The 23,751-nt window shown below is 48.1% G+C and overlaps 1 protein-coding gene across 3 annotated transcripts in view; it reads left to right on the top strand.

Annotated features, from left to right (window-relative positions):
* Positions 1-14,348: 14,348 nt before the first annotated feature.
* Positions 14,349-23,751, top strand: part of LOC310660911 (zinc finger protein 653-like) — a 103,491-nt gene continuing 94,088 nt past the window's right edge. For 2 of the 3 annotated variants that reach the window (XR_014503669.1, XR_014503670.1), the window contains exons 1-2: positions 14,349-14,524; positions 19,713-22,285. Coding sequence is in view for 1 of the 3 variants with exons in the window: in XM_083406441.1 (XP_083262567.1) it covers positions 19,764-21,593 (1,830 nt within the window). In the remaining 2 variants the exon portion in view is untranslated. Of the gene's footprint in view, positions 14,525-19,712; positions 22,766-23,751 lie in introns of those variants that run through there. The other variant, XM_083406441.1, reaches the window with a different exon arrangement.

Genomic DNA, 23,751 nt, shown 5'->3' on the forward strand with positions numbered 1-23,751 from the left:
CACCAACTCTTCTCCCTGGTTTCGGATTCTGCCGGTCATTTCCGCCAATTCCATATAGACCATCACCTTCATCTGCCATTCTTCCAAGGTGGGTAGAGAGGCTCTTCAACCTGATAATGGTATGCAGGAAATGCCCCCAGTCTTTGCTGGGGGCTCGAACAACTCTGATCCCCAAGATAGAACATGCCCTCTTATATTATACATAATATAATATAATATAAGAGAGAGCATAATGAAAACGGCTCATAGGTGGTACCTCACTCCTTCCAGATTATCAAGAATGTATAAAAATTTGGCGAATGCTTGTTGGAGACGTGGAGGAAATAACGGTGACATGATCCACATGTGGTGGACGTGTGGAAAGATTAAGATTTTTTGGGGGGAAATATACAATGAATTTAAAAAAGATGATGGGGATAACTTTTACTAAAAAACTGGAGGCATTTCTATTAAGTATTTTAGATAAAGAGATCCCAAAAAATCTAAGAGAGGTATTTTTGTATGCAACCGCAGCGGCTCGTATACTTGTGGCCAAGGGATGGAAAGATCACGAGGCTCCAAAAATAACAGATTGGCAAATCAAATTACAGGAATTGGTGGAGACGGCTCAACTGACTAGTAAACTCAGAGGAAACTCAAAGCAAAAATTTGCAGAAAAATGGGGTGGTTATAGAAGATATGTTCAAAAATATAATAACAGTTTTGACTCCGTGCTAGTATTCGAGTGATAAAGGAACTAAAAGGAGGTGGACGACAATTAAGGATTTATTATGTTTTCAGAATGTATTGGAAAATTTATATAGAAAGGTTTATTGTTTCATGTACATTCGATTGTAAGATAAAAGATATGCAAAGGGACTTGACAGGAAGTCAAAGTTGAAGAAAATATTTTGGAAGATAAAAGGGGAAAAATATTTATGATGGGAAGTTTTGCTTCTGCCTAGAATGTTCAGTTCATATTGAGTTCCTGAAACATCGTACCCTGACCTGTTCTTTATGCATGGTTGACCATATCTATGAATGCGATGGTTATGCCCTTTTAAGTTTTCTATATCAATCAATAGGGAGGTTTTCATACCTGTCCAACTCTGTGTTCCTTTCCCAACCTTTAATCTATTGATGATTAATGCTTATATGCAACCCTTGCATTGTCTTTGTGTTAACCAATCAGCAACAAGCACATACGTGGCAATGCTGTAATATTCAATAAAAGGGACTCTCTGAGACATGCTCGGGAGATGCCTCCTGTGTGACACTTGTCACTCGTCTGTCGTTTATTTCAACCCAACATTTACTTTCATTATTATCGTTTTGTGTGGGTGTCTGCACATGTGTGTGTTTTGTATGGAATGTTTGGGAGGAAATAAGACAGTAAATAACAAATAACAAACTAAACAAACTAAATATTGATGTATGTAATCTTTATTTCTTAATTATATTTAGTGGTAGTATGGTTGCATTGTTTTTTTGTAACATAAAATTGTTGAACTGTTTCTTTAAATCTAAAGGTTCATCATTGTTTCACCCAATGTGTATACCTTTAAGGGGCCAGAGCAAGGGCCAGAGTAAACTAATGAGATCCAGCCTTGCAGCTGTGAGGCATAGCAGGTGCTGCTGAGTTGCATTGATTAAGCTGTGTTGGGAATTGGCTGCAGTATATAAGGAGCAGCACCTAGCTCTGCCATTACCCTGGGGGATGGGTTGGTGGCTGGGTTGTGTTTGTTTGTAGATGTATATAGTGTATAAGGAGTTTTTGTTTTTCTTATTAAAACCTTGTTTAAGTTATTTTTGAGTCCCTTTTCTTTTTAATGCAAGCTCTCCCCAGCAAGCTCTCTGCAGCGTTACTACACTGCGAAAAGCCAACAAAAATCACTCAATAAAAATTATTTAGAAAGAAAGAAAATGCCCAAGATCTGGGAGACTTCCGCCATATGACCATATTGAAGCTTTGTTTACAGGTTGGTTGCAATACCATCAGGTGAATGATATATTGAATGGTGATAAAAGGAAAACCGGGTTGGAAGATTAAAAAAAAAATCAAGATTTCAACTAGATTTAATAGAAGGCAGAGGTAAAACATTACCCAAGATGTACGATTTGTTCTTAGAACGGTTTACAAAAGATGAAGAAGTGAAAGAAGCAATGATAAAATGGGCAATAGATTTTGGGCACAATATTGAATTGGATGCTTGGTGTAAATTATGGAATGTAAGTATAAAATGTACTGCATGTACGGCCTTAAATGAAAATTTGGTGGAGATGATTTATAGGAGGCATCTAACACATGTAAAGTTGGCAAAAATGTATAGGATGAGGGATTAAAAAATGTTGGAAATGCAAGGAGGCTGATGGAGACTTTTACCATATGTGGTGGATTTGCGATAAAGTTAAGGATTTTGGTGAGATGATTTAGAATGAACTTAAGAAACTATTTAAATATACCTTTCCCCCCAAAAAACAGAAGCCTTCTTGCTGGGTTTGATGGGGAAAGGGATGAAGAAATCAGACCAAAGACTGATTATGTATGCCACAGCAGCGGCAAGAAACATGCTGGCCCAAAATTGGAAATTACAAGATATTCCTACCATTGCAGAGTGGCAGACGAAAATGATGAACTATGCGGAGTTAACCAAGCTGACCGGCAGGATTTGAGATCAGGACGATCAGAGATTAATAGAAAGTTGGAGTAAATTTACTGTGTACTGAAAGGTGACTGGGGGCGGCCGCCGAGACCATATAACACCGGTCTTGAAAGACCTACATTGGCTCCCAGTACGTTTCCGAGCACAATTCAAAGTGTTGGTGCTGACCTCTAAAGCCCTAAGCAGCCTCGGTCCAGTATACCTGAAGGAGTGTCTCCACCCCCATCGCTCTACCCGGACACTGAGGTCCAGCACCGAGAGCCTTCTGGCGGTTCCCTCACTGCGAGAAGCAAAGTTACAGTGAACCAGGCAGAGGGCCTTCTCGGTAGTGGCGCCCGCCCTGTGGAACGCCCTTCCAGCAGATGTCAAAGCGATAAACAACTGCCTGACATTCAGAAGACATCTTAAGGCAGCCCTGTTCAGGGAAGTTTTTAATGTGTGATATTTTAGTGTATTTTTGGTTTCTATGGAAGCCGCCCAGAGTGGCTGGGGAGGCCCAGCCAGATGGGCGGGGTATAAATAAAAAAAATTTAAAAAATACAAAATTAAAGGATAATTGTTATCCTGGCAGGATTGAAATCACTCCTACAATGTAATAGATAAGAGGTTTAGTCTGATTTAAAAGAATAAGGGATACCTGTTGAAGAAAAGGAGGGAAGTCACAAGCTCAGCAGAGCTAAAAGTATATATGTGGTTTGATGTGTTGTATAAAACTGTGTTGAGAAAAATAATAAAAAATTATTGATAAAATATATATATATGGAAGACTTCCGCCCAATAACTGTCTTCCCGGTATTGACTAGAGTCTTCCATAAGGTCCTGGCTGCGCGATTGACTAGGGATGTCTCAATCTAGACACAAGACAATGGGCCTTCCAGCAGTTTGATGAGTGTTTCGAAAACATCTTCCTCCTGGATATCGTACTTCGGTATCATAAGCAATGGTCTAAACCAGTGTTCCCCAACCTTGGGCCTCCAGCTGTTTTTGGACTACAACTCCCATCACCCCTCGCTAGCAAGACCAGTGGTCAGGGATAATGGGAATTGTAGTCCAAAAACAGCTGGAGGCCCAAGGTTGGGGAACACTGGTCTAAACCGTTGTATATGGCCTCCCTGGATGTGGCGAAAGCATTCGACTCTGTGGCCCATAATACCATCAAGGAAACCCTTCAAATGATGGGGATCCCTGACCCGATGACACACTACATAAGTGATGTCCACAGTACCACCGTACTTTCATGCGGTGGCGCGACCTCCCAGGAATTTCACCCCAGGTGTGGGGTGAAGCAGGGTGACCCAATGTTCTAACCTTCTAAGGCCTGGAAACGATGCCTTATGAGGAACGGCTAAGGGAGCTGGGCATGTTTGGCCTGGAGAAGAGGAGGTTAAGGGGTGATATGATAGCCATGTTCAACTATATAAAAGGATGTCACATAGAGGAGGGAGAAAGGTTGTTTTCCGCTGCTCCAGAGAAGCGGACACAGAGCAATGGATCCAAACTACAAGAAAGAAGATTCCACCTAAACATTAGGAAGAACTTCCTGACAGTAAGAGCTGTTTGACAGTGGAATTTGCTGCCAAGGAGTGTGGTGGAGTCTCCTTCTTTGGAGGTCTTTAAGCAGAGGCTTGACAACCATATGTCAGGAGTGCTCTGATGGTGTTTCCTGCTTGGCAGGGGGTTGGACTCGATGGCCCTTGTGGTCTCTTCCAACTCTATGATTCTATGATTCTATTCTATAAGTCTTATTAAGCGTCTTATTTTAGGGGGGATTAAACGGGGAAAATACCAGGAAATATTTATAAGAGACTCTAACGAGTCTGAGCAAGCTATCTACTGTGCATGTGTTTAAGAAAAGGGGAATGTTAACTCTGCTGATTTGGTTGAACTTGTAAAGACAAGTTGGGTTAGGATATCTTAGACAATATATCCTCCCCTGCATCCCTAAACATTCCCACAGATTCAGTGGGGAAAGAAGACCCTGGTGAGTTTCACTCTAGTCTGGCCCTGTGAAGAGACATGAGAGAGTAAGTGGGAGGCCCGCTGGTGAAAGACCACTACTCTGATCGTTTTTTCACTTAACTGGTGAGGGGCTCTCGTTTCTGGCTGCAAGCGCCCAGTGTGTGCTGGGTGCGACCCGCTCCAGGGACAGCGACAGGTGGGGAGTTTTGACTGGGGTGGTACACCTGTCAAACCGGAACACATGTGTCCTAAGGCAAGCTCAGGGAGAAGAAAAGGAAGAAGAAGAAAAAAGAAAGGGAAAAAATAATTAAAGAGGCAATAGGAAAATAAATAGGATACGGAGAATGAACGAAAAGATTCGGAACAGTTTATCATATGTGGCGGGATTGTAAGGCAATTAAACAATTTTGGGAAATGATATACAATGAATTGAAGAAAATGTTCCATTTAACATTTGTTAAAAAGCCTGAAGCATTTTTATGAGGAATTGTAGGGAAAGACCTGCCAAAAAAGCTGAAAAACATCTTCATGTATGCGAAAACAGCTGCGAGAGTCCTAATAGCACAAGGATGGAAGACTGAAGAAACCCCAACTAAAGAATCATGCAAGAAAAATTGATGGACTATGCAGAGCTGGCAAAACTGACATATAAGTTACGGGACAAGGATAACTGTGACTTTAAAGATGAATGGGAACCTTTTACAAAGTATTTGAAGACACAACAAAGCGAACTGGACTCCTTGGCTGGTTTTGAATAAACATTCAGAAACTTTTTATTGATAATAATCAGCTAAATAGTTTGCGGATTTATACAACTGTGTAATGATACGGAAAGGGGGGGGCATGTCTTCCTTCACCCTCCCGCCGGACACCGGAGGGTCCGAGGCGATTACCTCAAGGGAACCCAACCCCCGAGGACCCTTTCAGCCCCACACTGTTACCTAAGCACCACACTATGCCCCAAGCCCCATAAATAAAGTGTCCTTTCCTGTACCAATCCGCTATTACGGGCAAAATAAGCCCAAATTCCTATGCCTTTCCTCGCCCTATCTTTATCATTGGTAGACCGTACAAAGCTGAAATTCCCCATTGCTTTCAATGGCTGCGTTCTACCCAATCAGAACTATGCATTCGTCCTTGCAGAGCTAGCTCAGCTAGCCCTGCACGCCTCATTTAACCTCTTGACAAGCTGCTGACGGCTCCCCGCTGGGAGAACAATGGAACCGAAACCCGTGAACTCATAAAAGTGTCAAATCGACACCACCCGCCCCTAACGACAACTCGGATAGCGGTGAGGAGACAGGGGAAGAAGGAGCACGGGGGGGGGGGGGCAGAATAAGAGATTTACAAGATTGCAAGCCAAAGCAAAGAAAAACACTACCTCAGAAGACTTCCACTCCTGCAGAAAGACCCATAGAAACACCGGGGACTTCTAGCCGAATGAGTGTTACGGCAGTCCAGATGCCTCTAAGGGCCCTGCCGATTCCACCCCTTCAACCCGACGGACCCCCCCCCCCGAATGGTATACACGCACCAACCCTTTTACACGGCTGACCTAGTAACCTGGGCAAACCAGATGCCTTCCCTAAGGGACGATCCGGATAAATGCCACCGTCAAGTCAGCGCCATTTTTTCCACTCACAACCCCACCTGGCCAGATGTCCACGTCCTTTGGAACGCCCTCTTTAACGAAGCTGAAAAGGCGGACATCCTGGCCAAAGCTGGAGAGGCAATAGACCTCCCGGACTATCAGAGAGGACGTCCCGAAGGCTTACAGGCTCTCTCGGCTCAATGCCTACGTATCGAACCAACCTGGGACTATAATACCACAAATGGGACCTGGTGCTTAAATTTATTTAAGAAGGCAATTTTGGACGGCATAAAAGCTGCTGGACAGCGTACCGTCAATTGGACTAAGGTCCAAACAGTACTGCAAGGACCAAACGAGCACCCATCTGACTATTACACCAGGCTGGTATCAGCTATCAAAACATGGGGAGGGATAGACCCGGATAACTCCCAGCGTGAGGTTATCATCAAGGGCTTCTTTAAAGACCAAGCCTGCCCAGATATCATAAAAGCGTTAAACCTCCAAATAGGATATGACGGGAAGAGTATTAGCGAAATCCTATCTATAGCCAAATCAGTTTACAATTCCCGAGTTGAGAGGAAGCGAAGAGAGACTAAGCCTGAAACTGAACAGATCTTAGCCCTGAGCATGGAACCTAGCTCCATCCGCGGCAGAGGCTTTCCCCAAGGAAGAGGGGTCCGGGGAGGAGGACCCCCCAACCCATACAGGCAGTGGGGACCCACCACTACAGGATGCTTCCACTGCCAAGAAGAGTGACACATAAAAAAGTTCTGTCCCTACCTTAATACAGCTCCCTACGGGGGACAAGGATTTAAACCCTCATATGACAAAACCAACTATTTTCCCTTCCCATCACATCCCAACATGACCCAGGGATATGGGAACCAGCCACCTACACCCTATGTTCCGCAAGTACCCTCTGTGCCCTACAGTTCGCAAGGAACCCCTAATTCCCTACCCCAGAATCAACAATCCCAACCAGGTCCAAACACTCAAATGCCCGCCATAAACCCACCCACTCACCCTTGGACTAACGCCACCGTTCCTCCTCTACACCCGCCAAATCAACCACCCCCTGACGATCAAGAGACATATTGACAACTAGAAGGGGATCCCAACCCAACCCAAGCCATTTGCCCCGTCCTGGCATTATCACCAGAAGACCCTGTTTGCGCTCTCTAGATCGACGGCCATCCCTATCAATGTTTATTAGACACAGGAGCCACATACTCCACCTTAACCGACAGCCACCTGCAACCAGGGACGGAAACCAGAAAAGTCATGGGATTGGATGGGATACCCCACACTTGCCCACTCTCACAACCAGGTAAAGTCACTCTCGGGCCCCTAGTGGCGGAACATACTTTCCTCCTAACCAGCAGCCCCGTAAACCTCCTCGGCAGGGATCTCCTCTGTAAGCTAAAGGCCACAATAAAATGTTCCGGGGATGGCATCTATTTGTACATGCCTGAAGATTCTGTCCTCGCATTCCAGGGCATGATACAAGAAGCAAAATCAGACCGGCAATTTCCCGAACTCCCTCCTGAGTTAGAGAATGAACTACCCCCTTCATTATGGGGTACAGAATCAACCTCCGTAGGACTCTTAATATCAGCCACTCCAGTAAAAATCACTTATAGAACCGATCTACCCTTTCCCTGCACCAAACAGTACCCTCTACCCAAGGAAGCCATTGAAGGACTAACACCTATAATAGAGGACTTCCTTGAGAAGGGAATCCTGGTTCCCTGTGTGTCACCCTGTAACACCCCAGTTCTCCCCGTAAAGAAACCTTCAGCGGAAGGAGCCCCAGTCCGGTATCGTTTCGTCCAAGATCTGAGACTGGTGAACCAATTCGTAATACCCCGCCACCCAGTGGTGGGCAACCCAAACTCTCTTCTAAACACCATCCCGGCTGGAACAACGTGGTACACTGCTGCAGACTTATGCTCCACCTTCTTTAGTATACCCTTAGACCCCGCCAGCCAGTTCCTTTTTGCATTCACCTGGGGACCCAGCCAATTAACCTGGACCAGGCTGCCCCAGGGTTACGTGGAATCACCCGCAATATTTTCTGCGATATTACATCAAGATTTACAAGATATACACCTGCCTGCTATCTCCGCCCTCTTGCTCTATGTAGATGACCTGCTCTTATGTTCTACCAGTGAGGAGGCATGCAAAATCGACACCAAACACCTCCTTTCAGAGCTAGCACGCAAAGGACACAAAGTGTCCCCCAAAAAGTTGCAGTATTGTAAGCAGGAAGTAAAGTACCTCGGGCACATCCTAGGAGTGGGTACCCGAAGCCTAGCAACTGACAGAATCGAAGCTGTCACCAAAATTCCCCTCCCCAAGACGAAACAACAATTACCCGGCTTCCTCGGAATGGCCGGCTTCTACCGAGCTTGGATTGCTGGGTATAGTGAAATAACAAAACCTTTATCCGCTATGACCCGCCAAGACCACCCGGATACACTAGTTTGGGAAGAGGAAGCCTATAAATCTTTTGAACGTTTAAAACGAGAATTAAGATCTGCCCCCGCCTTGGGCCTGCCAGATTACCGGATCCCCTTTAACCTGTTCATCCATGAACAAATGGGGGTAGCCTCGGGCGTTTTAACTCAACCCTTCTGAGATCAAGAAAGGCCAGTAGCCTATTACAGTTTACAACTAGACAACACCGAAAAGGGAGCAGTAAGTTGCCTAAGAGCTATTGCCGCTACCGCAATCCTCCTCGAGAAGGCTCAGGAAACAGTCTTGGGACATGAAATCACCATCCATGTTCCCCATTCTGTCTCTACCCTCTTAACCCTGAGAGGCTGCCACCACTTCTCAAACTCTCGCTTAAACCGATACAAAGCCCTTCTGCTAACTCCATCCAACGTCACCATTAAACGGGTCAATTCCCTCAACCCAGCTACCTTGTTGCCCCTTCCTGATGATGGCACCCCACGTCACGACTGCGCCACCATAATTCGCCAAGCTGAAAAGCCCCGGGAGGATCTAGACCACCTCCCCTTAGAAAACCCAGACCTGATACTTTATACTGACGGCAGCTGTAAAGTAATCGAAGGTGAAAGAAAGACTGGATATGCCGTGGTCTCTGATTTTGAAGTTTTAGAATCAAACCCAATTAACCCACAGTATAGTGCCCAAGCCGCGGAGTTAATTGCACTCATACGCGCTTGTGAAATTAGCGAAGGTAAACGGACCACCATCTATACAGACAGCAAATACTGCTTTGGGCTGGTACACACCACCGGCCAAATTTGGCTCCAAAGGGGTTTCTTAACTGCAGCCGGCTCCCAGATTTCACATGCCGCTCTAGTGGAGAGACTCCTAACAGCCATCCATTTGCCTAGTGCAATAGCAGTCGTCCATTGCAAGGCGCACACAAAAGGGAGAGATTCAGTCTCCAGGGGAAACAGGCGGGCTGATAAAGCAGCCCAGATGGCCGCAATACGCCCTCCAGGCAATATATCCAAATTCCAAGCTCTACAGTTTCCTGCCGACATAGACCCTACCCAAATATACAAATCAGCCTCAGAGAAGGAAAGAACTATGTGGGAGTCCGTTGGGGCTAAAGAACAAAATGGTATCTGGATCCTCCCTGACGGCAGGTTCGTCCTGCCCAAAGCCTGGATTCCAAAATTGGTGAGGATCCTTCACCAACAAACACATTGGGGAAAGGAGAGGTTGATAGAGCATGTTAAGAGGTCCTGGTATGCTCCAGGGATAGCAGCTGCAGCCACAGCAGCCTCAAAGAACTGTATCACCTGCCACAACTTCAACCCCAAGCGTGAGCCCAGAAAACCACCAGGGGCTAGACCATGGGCTTTTGTCCCCTTTGAAAGTCTACAATTGGACTTTATCGATTTGCCCCAATGTCAGGGCTTCAAACATGCCCTAATCATAGTAGACCAATTCTCCTCCTGGGTGGAGGGATTCCCCTGTCGAAAAGCCACCGCGTCAGTAGTTACGAGAGCCCTCCTGCAGGACATAATTCCCCGATACGGAGTGCCTCGCCGCTTGGACAGTGACAGGGGAATGTATTTCACTGCCGACGTAGTACAACAAGTGACTAGGGCCCTCCAAATAAAGTGGGACCTCCATACGCCATACCATCCACAATCCTCCGGCCAAGTGGAACGTATGAACCAAGAGATAAAAATACAACTAGGAAAACTTTGCAGGCTCACTGGACTGAAATGGGTAAATGCGCTCCCACTGGTCCTTCATAACATACGGAGTGCCCCAACCGGACCTTTGAAACTCTCCCCGTTTGAACTCTTATTCGGGAGACCCCCTCCCGTTGATAACACCTTATTTCCCCTCTCAGAACTTGAGGTGGGAGAGGCAGAACTTACTAATTATATCATTCAGCTCCAGAAACAGTTGCAGCGCCTCCACCAGTACGCGGCTGTTGAAGGACAGAACCTGCCGATTGACGTCCAAGCCCACTCTTTCCATCCAGGTGACTGGATCCTGGTCAAGGTTTATCAGAAGTTACCCCTCCAGCCCGCCTGGGAAGGTCCCTACCAAGTACTTCTGACCTCCCCAACCGCTGTGAAGGTAGGAGAGAAAAACGCGTGGCTACACCACACGAGGTGCAAGGCGGCACCGCCATCCCAAGAGACACAAGAGAGCCTCGGAGAGGATTACACCTACGAAACTCCACCTCCCTCGCCGACCTCCTACATTGACGACGACGAAGAACAGACCGGACCAGATCGGGGCCAAGATCGGGCTCAACAGACCGGACCAGATCGGGGCCAAGATCGGGCTCAACAGACCAGACCAGATCGAGGCCAAAATCAGGCTCAACAGACCGGACCAGATCGGGGCCAGAATCGGGCCCAACAGACCGGACCAGACGCCACTTCACCCAATTGGATTTCTGAAGTCGTCCCAGACACCGACGCCATCAAATTACGCTTTAAACGGGTTTGACAGCTCGTTTGACAGCCCGTTTTGACAGCTCATTTAGACAGCTCGCTTGACAGTTCGTTTGACAGCTCGCCTGACAGCTTGCTTAACAGCTCGCTTGACAGCTCGTTTGACAGCTCCATAGACTGCATCCTTCCCCGCTTCCCTGGCACTGTGTTTGACAGTTTGTCTGACACTCCGTCTGACAGCCCATTGACTTCTATGCTCACCACTCACGATCACTGACCATGGACTTGACCCACACCTTTCTTGTCCTCACCACCCTGACCGAGATCTCAGCTTTCCTGCCGAACCATTGCACCGGATTACAAACGGACTACCCCTTCTTGGATTACCACAGAGTCGAGACCGGAGGAAAGTCCAACCCCGACTGAATGGGGGACTTTGACTTCTGCCTTCCAGAATCTCGGACCCTGCTACGCCATTCGCTGGTACCCCGACTCACTGATAACGAATACTGGGAACTTTTTATTCGAGACAGGAACCTGCAACGCATAGGGTCAGCTGCCCTCACCCTTGATCACCCCTACTATCGGTTGAAGTGCTATAATGGGACTTATCTTCTTTACAGCAACGGGGAGGTCTCAAGGGGCCCAAATTGGATCGAGATCGAGGCAGGAGGGGCCACTCACGTGTACACGGACTCAAACCATCCCTCCGAGAACCTGATCTTCGGGTTCCAGTGCCTCCTCATGACCCCTGAACCCCGGAAACCGCAACTCCAAGGACTCTGTCTAAGGCGGTTCTGTTGCCTGTGGAGCCTTGCGGTCACTCGCGACTGGAAGGGAGCCGAATACCTAGAAGGCTGGCACCACCCTGTGCACCCCTCATGTTCCCCCACTTGGGACAATGCTGGGCCTCTGAGGTGTGGTGGCATTGCCAAGGACAGGCAGCTCCTCAACTCTACTGACCCACTCCACCCATTCGGCACTGCACCCCGACAACTTGGTGTGGACCCCAAGCATGAAAATGCCTGTTGCCATTGTCCATGGAGGTTTCTTGGCAGGGATACTGGAGTGGCTTGCTGGTTCCTGCTCCAGGTGAATCACGTTTGGTCAAAACTCTACACTATGACCTGTCCGTCTTGGGTGGCCCTGCACAGCATAGCTCATAGCTTCTCTGAGTTATTCAAGCCCCTTCGCCACGGCAAGGCAGAGATCCATGAAGGGGAGAAAAGCTTCTTGGGAGAAAAGCAGTGACAAACCTAGACAACATCTTAAAAAGCAGAGACATCACCTTGCTGACAAAGGTCTGTATAGTTAAAGCTATGGTTTTCCCAGTAGTGATGTATGGAAGTGAGAGCTGGACCATAAAGAAGGCTGATCGCTGAAGAATGGATGCTTTTGAATTCTGGTGCTGGAGGAGACTCTTGAGAGTCCCATGGACTGCAAGAAGATCAAACTGATCCATTCTTAAGGAAATCAGCCCTGAGCGCTCACTGGAAGGACAGATCCTGAAGCTGAGGCTCCAAGACTTTGGCCACCTCATGAGAAGAGAAGACTCCCTGGAAAAGACCCTGATGTTGGGAAAGATGGAGGGCACAAGGAGAAGGGTACGACAGAGAACAAGATGGGTGGATAGTGTTCTCGAAGCTACCAGCATGAGTTTGACCAAACTGCAAGAGGCAGTGGAAGACAGGAGGGCCTGGCGTGCTCTGGTCCAGGGGGTCATGAAGAGTCGGACACGACTAAACGACTAAACAACAACAAAAGTGTTATTATGGTTTGTTGTTGTACGTATCTTTTTAGTTTAGCGTTTGTACTGAATACCATAATTTATTTATTTTTTGAAAGGGCAGGCTTCTATTATATTGTACAGGGAGAAGTGTAGGCTTTCATTGCCAAAGTATGGGACATATTGAGAAAAATAAATTTACAGTGCCAGGTCTTGCTTCTTGCTGTAACATGGGGTTCACACTGAATTTTACAGGATGCGGGAAAAGCATTCCCATGTGCCTGATGCTCAGAGATGTTTAGAATCATAGAATCATAGAATCCTAGAGTTGGAAGAGACCACAAGGACCATCGAGTCCAACCCCCTGCCAAGCAGGAAACACCACCAGAGCACTCCTGACATATGGTTGTCAAGCCTCTGCTTAAAGACCTCCAAAGAAGGAGACTCCACCACACTCCTTGGCAGCAAATTCCACTGTCAAACAGCTCTTACTGTTTAATTTGTGAATTTAACGTAGGTCTGACACACAAGCACATCTGCAAAATCTGGAATTCTAAAGCAGGTTATGGAAGCCATGACAGTTAATTTATGGCCTATAAGATTATATCCACCTGCTTCTCTGCAGCCACCAGCAAAAGTACTCAGAATGTAACTTGGCTGATGTCCTTGGAGATAAATAACCAAAATGGATTTGGTCTTTTAAACCTATTTTCAAAGAAACCGCAACTCATCCAGAAAATATATCATGTGCTTCTTTTAGCAAGGAAATGGGATTATTCAGGGGAGTGTTTGCTTTCGCATGCTGAGCAACTTTAACAAAGATTTTATTCACAGATACAGTCTTACAATTTGCAAAGATACATCTTGATCAGTAACCATTGTCTTTCTCTATCTACAATGTGGCAACGAGAGATTGTGAAATCCCTGGGATTTGCGTGGGAAAAGAGATCACCACCTCCGTTCCCAGAAATGTAGGAGTTAAATAAACTCCTGTCGCTGCACGAACTTTCCCTTTTTTATTTTCTGGTTATTTTAGTGGGGGGAAAGTTGGGACGTTTCCCTTTCTAAACCTGCCTTTTTGCTCATTTGCACCCTGGAATAACAACCTACCCAGTTTGCAGAGCTAGACGCTTCAGCCAGATTGCCTCGGGAACACAGTAGGGGGCACTGCTGAGCCTTCAAGGATTTTCATGACCCAATCAGCTCAAAGAAAGGGGGTCTTTTTCCTCCCCCCCCCCCCGGCAGTGCTTGGCTTTGAGGTACGATCACACGGGGAGCGTTTATTTACATGCACCCCTCATGTGCATGTAGGCTGGGGTGCAATTCTCCTAACGCCCTGAAGGAGGGGGAAAATTGCACACTCCAAAATAAAAATAAAATAAAATTGCAATATTTATTTTTGGGTAGATGCAAATCAGGGCGGGCAGAGGCTGAAGTCTGCAGGTCGACTTTTTCCTGGAGTCATCCTAGAGGCGTGGGAAAAGTGAGGGAGGCTAGTTGGGGGGTGGGGAGAGAAACGGTTGCTGGGCAGGAAAGGGGGAACCAAAGAGCTGCGGAACGGAAGGTGCTTGCTGCTTGCAGCTGCGGGCGCGGACGAGCCAGCTGCACCAGCTGTGGTTGCACTTTCTGCTGGGGAAGAGGAGAATGGATTCCCTGCATGTTCTGGAGCTCTATAGTGGCATCGGAGGAATGCACCAGGCGCTGAAAGGTATCTCGGACCTTGCCCTCCCTTGGGGTTCATGCATGCAAGCTGCAGCAGCAGCATCCCTGCCTCCAGAGCATCCTTTGCAAGGCTTCGCTTCCGGGCTGGGGAGGAGAAAGATGCTCAGATCAGGAATAGGAAAAGCAAGATTTTCTCCTCTCCCAGTCAGGGAGACAGTTTTCAGGGGCCTTCGGAATATTGCTGTGGTTCGGCTACCCCCCCCCTCTCTCTGTCCAGTTTCTAGCTTCAGTTGCAAACTCCAGAGTTGCCGGAACACTTGTTTTATCCCTACTGCAAGGCTTCCAATTTCTTTTGAATTTTATTGTTATCCATGTTTTTATACTCTATTTTATGCTGCTTTTATAATTAAGGGTTTTAAATTGGTGGTTAGCTGCCCTGAGCCTGGTTTTTGAACCGGGAAGGGCGGGGTATAAATAAAAAATTATTATTATTATTATTCCCCTCCTCCCCTTGCTCTTGTGCTATTAACAGGAGGCCCAAGACGCAGAAAATACGCAGGAAGGGGGTCCTCACACGCCCGCCTGCCCTGCAAGCATGGGGAATCCCCCCTCAATTTGTTTTCTGGACGTTGCTAAAGGGGTTTTGTATTAGCTTCTTGTTTAAGCCTGGTCACCGTAAATGGCAAAGATTTGCAACGCTGGCGAGCGAATGGAGAATGGATGGAGCTGAATCAATGCTCCTCTGCCTGGCCCCAGGAAGCTAGTATTTTGTTGTAGGTTAAGTAGATTTTGTGCACCCAAGTAAGTCTGGAGATTTATCTTGGCACTTAGTAGAGTCATTCTTCAAACATAGGAAACTTCCCACTGTGGGTTGGACAGCAAGTCCATCGAGGCATGTATGGCTGCTCTCAAATCCCTAGCATATTTATAGCACTTTTGTGTCTGTTTTCTGTTGGGCTTAGAGTCTAGATGTGTCAGTCGTGCTCTTGGAACACCTTTTAAAATCCAAGGGTAAAGGGACCCCTGGCCATTAGGTCCAGTCGTGACCGACTCTGGGGTTGCGGCGCTCATCTCGCTTTACTGGCCGAGGGAGCCGGCGTACAGCTTCCGGGTCATGTGGCCAGCAGGACTAAGCCGCTTCTGGCGAACCAGAGCAGTGCACGGAAACGCCGTTTACCTTCCCACTGGAGCGGTACCTATTTATCTACTTGCACTTTGACATGCTTTCGAACTGCTAGGTTGGCAGGAGCAGGGACCGAGCAACAGGAGCTCAGCCTGTCGTGGGGATTCGAACCGCTGACCTTCTGATCGGTGGTTTAACCCACAGCGCCACCCACGTCCCTGATTTTAGTATAAATGTAGGTTTTGGGTTTTTAAAAAAAAACATTTCTACTGTTTTATTGGTTTATTGTATAGTTTGCATTCTGTTCTTAAGAGGCAAGGGTCAGGGCTGCCTGGGAGTGCCACATAATTCCATATATCCTAGAAGACGAGTCGAAACAATGGGTACACCTGGAGAGAGACACAGTTGAAAATACCCCCACCACGTCATACCCATTCCTCCCAAACTAACCGAGGAAAAACCCACAACGCTAAACAGGTTCACACAGACCTTGCTGAAAGCATGGAAGAAGCAGCTAAACTGCCCCCAAGCCCATCCCCACTAATTCCCCTGGAGGCGGCTGCAGGATGGATGGCAGCTAACGGATTGAGGTTGAATCCTGCCAAGACAGAAGTACTGTTTTTGGGGGACAGGGGGCAGGCGGGTGTGGAGGACTCCCTGGTCCTGAATGGGGTAACTGTGCCCTTGAAGGACCAGGTGTGCAGCCTGGGAGTCATTCTGGACTCACGGCTGTCCATGGAGGCGCAGGTCAGTTCTGTGTCCAGGGCAGCTGTCTACCAGCTCCATCTGGTACGTAGGATGAGACCCTCCCTGCCCGCAGGCTGTCTTGCCAGAGTAGTGCATGCTCTGGTTATCTCCCGCTTGGACTACTGCAATGTGCTCTATGTGGGGCTACCTTTGAAGGTGACCTGGAAACTGCAATTAATCCAGAATGCGGCAGCTAGACTGGTGACTGGGAGCGGCCGCCGGGACCACATAACACCGGTCCTGAGAGATCTGCATTGGCTCCCAGTACGTTTCCGAGCACAATTCAAAGTGTTGGTGCTGACCTTTAAAGCCCTAAACAGCTTTGGCCCAGTAGACATGAAGGAGCATCTCCACCCCCATCGTTCAGCCCGGATACTGAGGTTCATTGAGGGCCTTCTGGCGGTTCCCTCGCTGTGAGAAGCCAAGTTACAGGGAACCAGGCAGAGGGTCTTCTGGGTGGTGGCGCCCGCCCTGCGGAATGCCCTCCCTTCAAATGTGAAGGAAATAAACAACTACCTAACTTTTAGAAGACATCTGAAGGCAGCCCCCTTTAGGGACGCTTTTAATATTTGATGAATTATTGTATTTTGATATTTTGCTGGAAGCTGCCCAGAGTGGCTGGGGAAACCCAGACAGATGGGCGGGGTGGAAATAATACATCATCATTATTCTTATTATTAATCTGTGGCATTTAAAATTTTGTTTTTTTGTTTAGTTTTGGCTCTGCTGGGGCTGGGGATTAGTTTAATTTTAGTATAATTGTAAAATATTATTATTAGTTTCTACTGTTTCATTGGTTTGTTGTGTGGTTTGTGTTCTGTTCTTAAGGGGAGAGGGGGTCAGGGCTGCCTGGAAGTGGGTCCCAACCTACAGAATGGCTGGGGCAAGTTCCACAGGGGGGATGCACTGGAACACCCGATCTCAGCGATCACGGACAGGAGGAGGAGTTATGCTAAGACCAGACCACATCATTACTGAGGAGGCAGGTTTAGTCGTTGTTTGAAGACCATCCCTGCCTCTGGGTCTGGTCTTGACCGGAGGGATACCGGAATCAACAAGGGAGACCCACATGACCTGAAGGTGCTGCTGTGCAATGCCAGGTCAATGATTGACAAGGCAGCTGTCATCCACGACTTGATCGTGGAATGGAGGACTTGACCTGGCATGTGTGACAGAGAAACACATGGAAAGACTCTGGCACCTTCTGGCATGTGTTTGAGTGTGTGGCCAAAAACGACAGCAAGTACAGCCATACCTCTTGTTACATTTGCTTCAGGTTAAATCTTTTCAGGTTGCGTCCCGCAGAGATCCAGAAGTACCAGAAAGGGTTACTTCCGGGTTTCGCTGCTCGCACATGCGCAGACGTGAGGAATCGCAACCCGCGCAGACGCGGGTTGTGTTCTGCTCATGTTGTGAACGGGGCTCCGGAATGGATCCTGTTCGCAACCAGAGGTATGGAATACAGTGGTACCTCAGCTTAGAACTTAATTCGTTCCAGAGGTCCGTTCTTAACCTGAAACTGTTCTTAACCTGAGACACCACTTTAGCTAATGGGGCCTCCTGCTGCCGTTGCACTGCTGGAGCACGATTTCTGTTCTCATCCTGAAGCAAAGTTCTTAATCCGAGGTACTATTTATGTGTTAGCAGAGTCTGTAACCTGAAGTGTCTGTAACCTGAATAATAATCATCATCATAATTTATTATTTATACCCCGCCCATCTGGCTGGGTTTCCCCAGCCACTCTGGGTGGCCTCCAACAGGGTATTAAAATACAGGGGTCTGTTAAACATTAAAAGCTTCCCTAAAGAGGGCTGTCTTCAGATGTCTTCTAAAAGTCTGGTAGTTGTTCTTCTCTTTGACATCTGATGGGAGGGTGTTCCACTGGGCGGGTGCCACCACTGAGAAGGCCCTCTGCCTGGTTCCCTGTAACCTTACTTCTCGCAATGAGGGAACCGCCAGAAGGCCCTCGGCGCTGGATCTCAGTGTCCGGGCTGAACAATGGGGGTCTGTAACCCGAGGTACCACTCCTGGGTAGCATATTTTAGTACTATCGTTGTGTCAGGACTAGCTTATCAAGCACCATCTAAGACTAACACAAAATTTTCCCAATGTGGCTCCCAGTCTCCTCCTGAGAAATCTGACATCTCTAAATTAAAACCAGGCAGAGCTCGTGGGTGTGACAACGTACTCCCCAAATTGCTGAATGCAAACATTAGGTTGGTGGGTTCCTATACTTGCATCTTTATTCACATGTACTGACCACATATGACATATACCTTAGGGCTGGGGTATAATCCCAATTCACCATAAAAGGTGAAATACGAGACCCAGCAAACTATAGACCAATCAGTCTCCTGAGTGTAACCAGCAAACTAAATGCCTGCAGGAGAAACTATTAGACGGGACAGAACAAGAAAACATCCGCAAAGATGAGCAAGCCAGTTTCAGAGTGGGGCGATTCACAGCTGACCGAGGACCAATGCTTCGATTTATTGCTGAAAAGTCAGCAACTAAAGAAGGCCTGCATGCTGCATTTATTGACTTTAATTCAGCCTTCGATTCAGTTCCCAGAAGCAGCTTATAGGGAGAGTTTGAGGCTACTAACATTGATAAGACTCTGCAAACACTCTATGAAAATACACATTTGAAAGTCAGATGCAGTAATGCTGGCTGGTTAACAAGTCTCCACCCCCATCGTTCTACCTCGACACTGAGGTCCAGCGCTAAGGGCATTCTGGTGGTTCCCTCACTGCGAGAAGCCAAGTTACAGAGAACCAGGCAGAGGGCCTTCTCGGTGGTGGCGCCCGCCCTGTGGAACATCCTCCCACTAGATGTCAAAGAGAATAACAACTACCAGACTTTTAGAAGACATCTGAAGGCAGCCCTGTTTAGGGAAGCTTTTAATGTTTGATGTATTGTGGTATTTTAATATTTTGTTGGAAGCCGCCCAGAGTGGCTGGGGAAGCCCAGCCAGATGGGCAGGGTATAAATAATAAATTATTATTATTATTGTTATTATTATTATTACCCACCTGTAATGGAGTAAAACAGGGGTGTGTCCTGATCACCACTTTGTCCAATTTTTATATCAATTCCCATTTCAGTTCTTTCCTTTCGTTTCCTTCTCCACCCCCTTTTTGCACTTCTATTGTCTAGATTTTTGGTTTGGTTAAAAAAAGGGGGAGAATATATGTTTTCTGTTTTTCTCTATAAACCTTAATAATTTTATTTTTTTAAATGAAATTTGAACCTGTGAAGGTTTAGAAAAGAAGTGGCTTGTTTTCTAGCAAGTTAATTTTAATTCTCATCCATCCCAAGAAATTGCAACCATCTGCTCAAGTCAAGTTTCCCATTCTCTCTACAGAAGTGCGGTTGCACTAGGACAACAACGGGCCTCCTTAGATACCGCCAAGGGATGAGCGACTCTGAGCACGGCCCGGCCACGGGCGACGAGGACGGCGGGGAACCTGAGGAGGAAGAGGAAGAGGAAGATGAGGAAGCCGCTGCCAGAGATGGAGACCCGGCGCAGGGGAGCTCCCGGAAAGCCCGAGGTGGCCGCAAGGCCCGGGGTAGGCCGCGGCTCACGGAGTCCGACAGAGCCCAGCGCCGCCTCGAGTCTCGTAAGAAATACGACATGAGGCGCGTCTACCTGGGCGAGTCCCACGGCCCCTGGTCGAACCTGAGGCAGCGCAGCGGCTGGAGCGACGCCAAGCTGGCCGCGTACTTGCTGGGACTGGAACGGGAGCAGCGGGCTGGGCGCCGAGGGAAACTCTGGGAGCAGCTGCCGTACGAACCGCAAAGGAAGAAGCGGAGGCGTCGGAACGTGAACTGCCTGAAGAACGTCGTCATCTGGTACGAAGACCACAAAAACCGCTGCCCCTATGAGCCCCACCTCTCCGAGCTGGACCCCACCTTTGAGATGTACACCACGGCCGTGTGGCAGTGCGAAGCGGGCCACCGCTATTTCCAGGACTTGCACTCGCCTCTCAAGCCGCTCAGCGACTCCGAGAACGACCATGCCGGAAGCTGCGGGAATTCCGACGAGAGCTCTAGTTCGGAGGCTGAAGAGCGGTCAGAGGGCCGGACGCAGCGGCAGCCGACAGAAAATAAGGAGGGCGAGAGCGCAAGCGGGCTCATTACTCAGGACGGCATCCACATTCCGTTTGAGCACCATATAGAGAACCTGGCGTCAGAGCAGGGGCCTGGCGTGTGCCCACCCCTCGGCGGCTCACAGACCATGGAAACTGTGGTGTGTGTTCCGGTGCCGGTGCAGATGAGTTCGGGCCACGGGACTCTCTTTGACAACGTGACGCCAGAGACGCTTAGCGAGGTGGTGGCCAGCTGTCCCGTCCAGGGTGTGGCGCAGGGCTCACAGGTGATCATCATCGCCGGGCCCGGCTATGATGCCCTCACGGCCGAGGGCATCCAGCTGAACGTCACCACCACGGGCGCAGAGGAGCTGCCCTGCGCCATGATTGAGGGCATGGCGGCGGCCTACGCTCAGACGGAGCCTGAGAACGGACAGCCCAGTAGCATGGAGAGTGTGGAATACATCGAAACCAAACGAGAAAACGAGGAGCTTTTGGAGCTCAAAAAGGAGGAACCGCAGCCCCCGGCGGAAATAAGGACGCCCTGTGACCCAGAACCAGACCCTGAGAGTGTGGGGCTGGAAGCAGAGGAGGAGACCGAGGGCATCAATATGTCCTCCATCATCTACGAGATTCCAAAGGAGCCCGAGAAGAGGCGGAGGAGCAAAAGGGGCCGTGTGATGGACGCGGACGGCATGCTGGAGATGTTCCACTGCCCGTACGAAGGGTGCACCCAGGTCTACGTAGCACTTAGCAGTTTCCAGAACCACGTTAACCTCGTCCACCGGAAGGGGAAGACGAAGGTGTGTCCCCACCCAGGTTGCGGCAAGAAGTTCTACCTCTCCAACCATCTCCGGAGGCACATGATCATCCACTCCGGAGTCCGCGAATTCACCTGCGAGACCTGCGGGAAATCCTTCAAGCGCAAGAATCACCTGGAGGTCCACCGCCGGACGCACACAGGGGAGACGCCTCTCCAGTGCGAGATCTGCGGTTACCAGTGCCGGCAGCGAGCGTCTCTCAACTGGCACATGAAGAAACACACCTCGGAGGCCCAGTACAACTTCACCTGCGAGCACTGCGGAAAGCGCTTTGAGAAACTGGACAGCGTCAAGTTCCACAAGCTAAAGAGCCACCCGGATCACAAAGCTGCCTGAGCCAGACTTTATTTATTTATTATTGCCCCATTATAGGGCAACGGAGGGCACTTCTTGGCACATTCACAGCTGGAGATGTGATGTGTGCTACCTGCAGCAGAGAATTGCATCCCATAATCCAGGGGTAGGCAAAGTAAGGCCTGGGGGCCGGATGCGGCCCAATCGCCATCTCAATCCGGCCCGCGGACGGTCCAGGAATCGGCGTGTTTTTACATGTGCTTTTATTTAAAATGCATCTCTGGGTTATTTGTGGGGCCTGCCTGGTGTTTTCACATGAGTAGAATGTGTGCTTTGATTTCAAATGCATCTCTGGGTTATTTGTGGGGCATAGAAATTCGTTCATTTATTTTTTTTCCAAAGCATAGTCCGGTCCACCACACGGTCTGAGGAACGGTGGACCGGCCCACGGCTGAAAAAGCTTGCTGGCCCCTGAGTGTGGCGTGCATCAGCTTTTCAAGAGCAGATGGTGACAGACTTCAAGTTTTAGTTCTGTTGTGCAGGTGTTCTCAGGTATTGGGGTGGAGCGGTGGGGAACTGTTCAAAACAGCATCAGATCTGGAGATTGTGCTGCTACAGCTCTCCACAAGAGGGGAAATGATGCTATATTAATAGACAAGAAGAATCTTAGCTAATTAAGCTATCAGTACAGTGGTACCTTGGGTTACATACGCTTCAGGTTACATACGCTTCAGGTTACAGACTCTGCTAACCCAGAAATAGTACCTCGGGTTAAGAACTTTGCTTCAGGATGAGGACAGAAATCGTGCTTCAGCGGGAGGCCCCATTAGCTAAAGTGGTACTTCAGGTTAAGAACAGTTTCAGGTTAAGAACGGACCTCCGGAACGAATTAAGTACGTAACCAGAGGTACCACTGTACTTTGTTTGCTGCTAAACAGCACCTTTGCTTGTCTGGCAATTTGATTCTTGGATCTGAGGTAGGAGGGTCCAATTCGCCTACCGCTACAGTGGTACCTCGGGTTACATACGCTTCAGGTTACAGACTCTGCTAACCCAGAAATAGTACCTCGGGTTAAGAACTTTGCTTCAGGATGAGAACAGAAATCGTGCTCCGGCGGCACAGTGGCAGCGTAGGCCCCATTAGCTAAAGTGGTGCTTCAGGTTAAGAACAGTTTCAGGTTAAGAACAGAACGGATTAAGTTCTTCACCCGAGGTACCACTGTACTTACAGAGAGGCTGACTTCAGTGGGAAAACTATATTGGATTCACATGACGGGTTTGTATCTATTGACTACAATATAAGATGACTCTTTGGCTAAGGGGGGGGGGAGTGCAAATATAGCCCTGGAGTGACCTCTGTAGAAAAGTAGGCAATGTTACAAAGCTAGAAGAAACTCAAGAGTGATAATGAACAGTACGAGAAAATAATAGTTATCGGGACCCTCGACCGGGGGGGGGGGGGAACAGGAAGTTACCACTGAAATTATGATGCGATGAAATTCATGTATCTTTTGAAAGCTCTGTATCTTTTTGATTTTGCGCCTATAATTTGTACTTACCATAAAAACTCAATAAAGCATTAAAAAAAAGAGACTACAATATAAGATGGCTCTTTGGCTGGAAAACGAAGAACTGCAAATACTAACTGGTTGCTTATAACAATTTAGAATCATAGAATCATAGAGTTGGAAGAGACCACAAGGGCCCTCGAGTCCAACCCCCTGCCAAGCAGGAAACACCACCAGAGCACTCCTGACATATGGTTGTCAAGCCTCTGCTTAAAGACCTCCAAAGAAGGAGACTCCACCACACTCCTTGGCAGCAAATTCCACTGCCGAACAGCTCTTACTGTCAGGAAGTTCTTCCTAATGTTGAGGCGGAATCTTCTTTCTTGTCGTTTGGATCCATTGCTCCGTGTCCGCTTCTCTGGAGCAGCAGAAAACAATCTTTCTCCCTCCTCTAGGTGACATCCTTTTATATATTTGAAGATGGCTATCATATCATCCCTTAACCTCCTCTTCTCCAGGCTAAACATGCCCAGCTCCCTTAGCCGTTCCTCATAAGGCATCGTTTCCAGGCCTTTGACCATTTTGGTTGCCCTCCTCTGGACACGTTCCGGTTTGTCAGTGTCCTTCTTGAACTGTGGTGCCCAGAACTGGACACAGTACTCCAGGTGAGGTCTGACCAGAGCAGAATACAG

Source organism: Podarcis tiliguerta (assembly GCF_965153285.1).
Source record: "Podarcis tiliguerta genome assembly, chromosome: 12".
In the NCBI taxonomy this organism is placed as follows: Eukaryota; Metazoa; Chordata; class Lepidosauria; order Squamata; family Lacertidae; genus Podarcis; species Podarcis tiliguerta.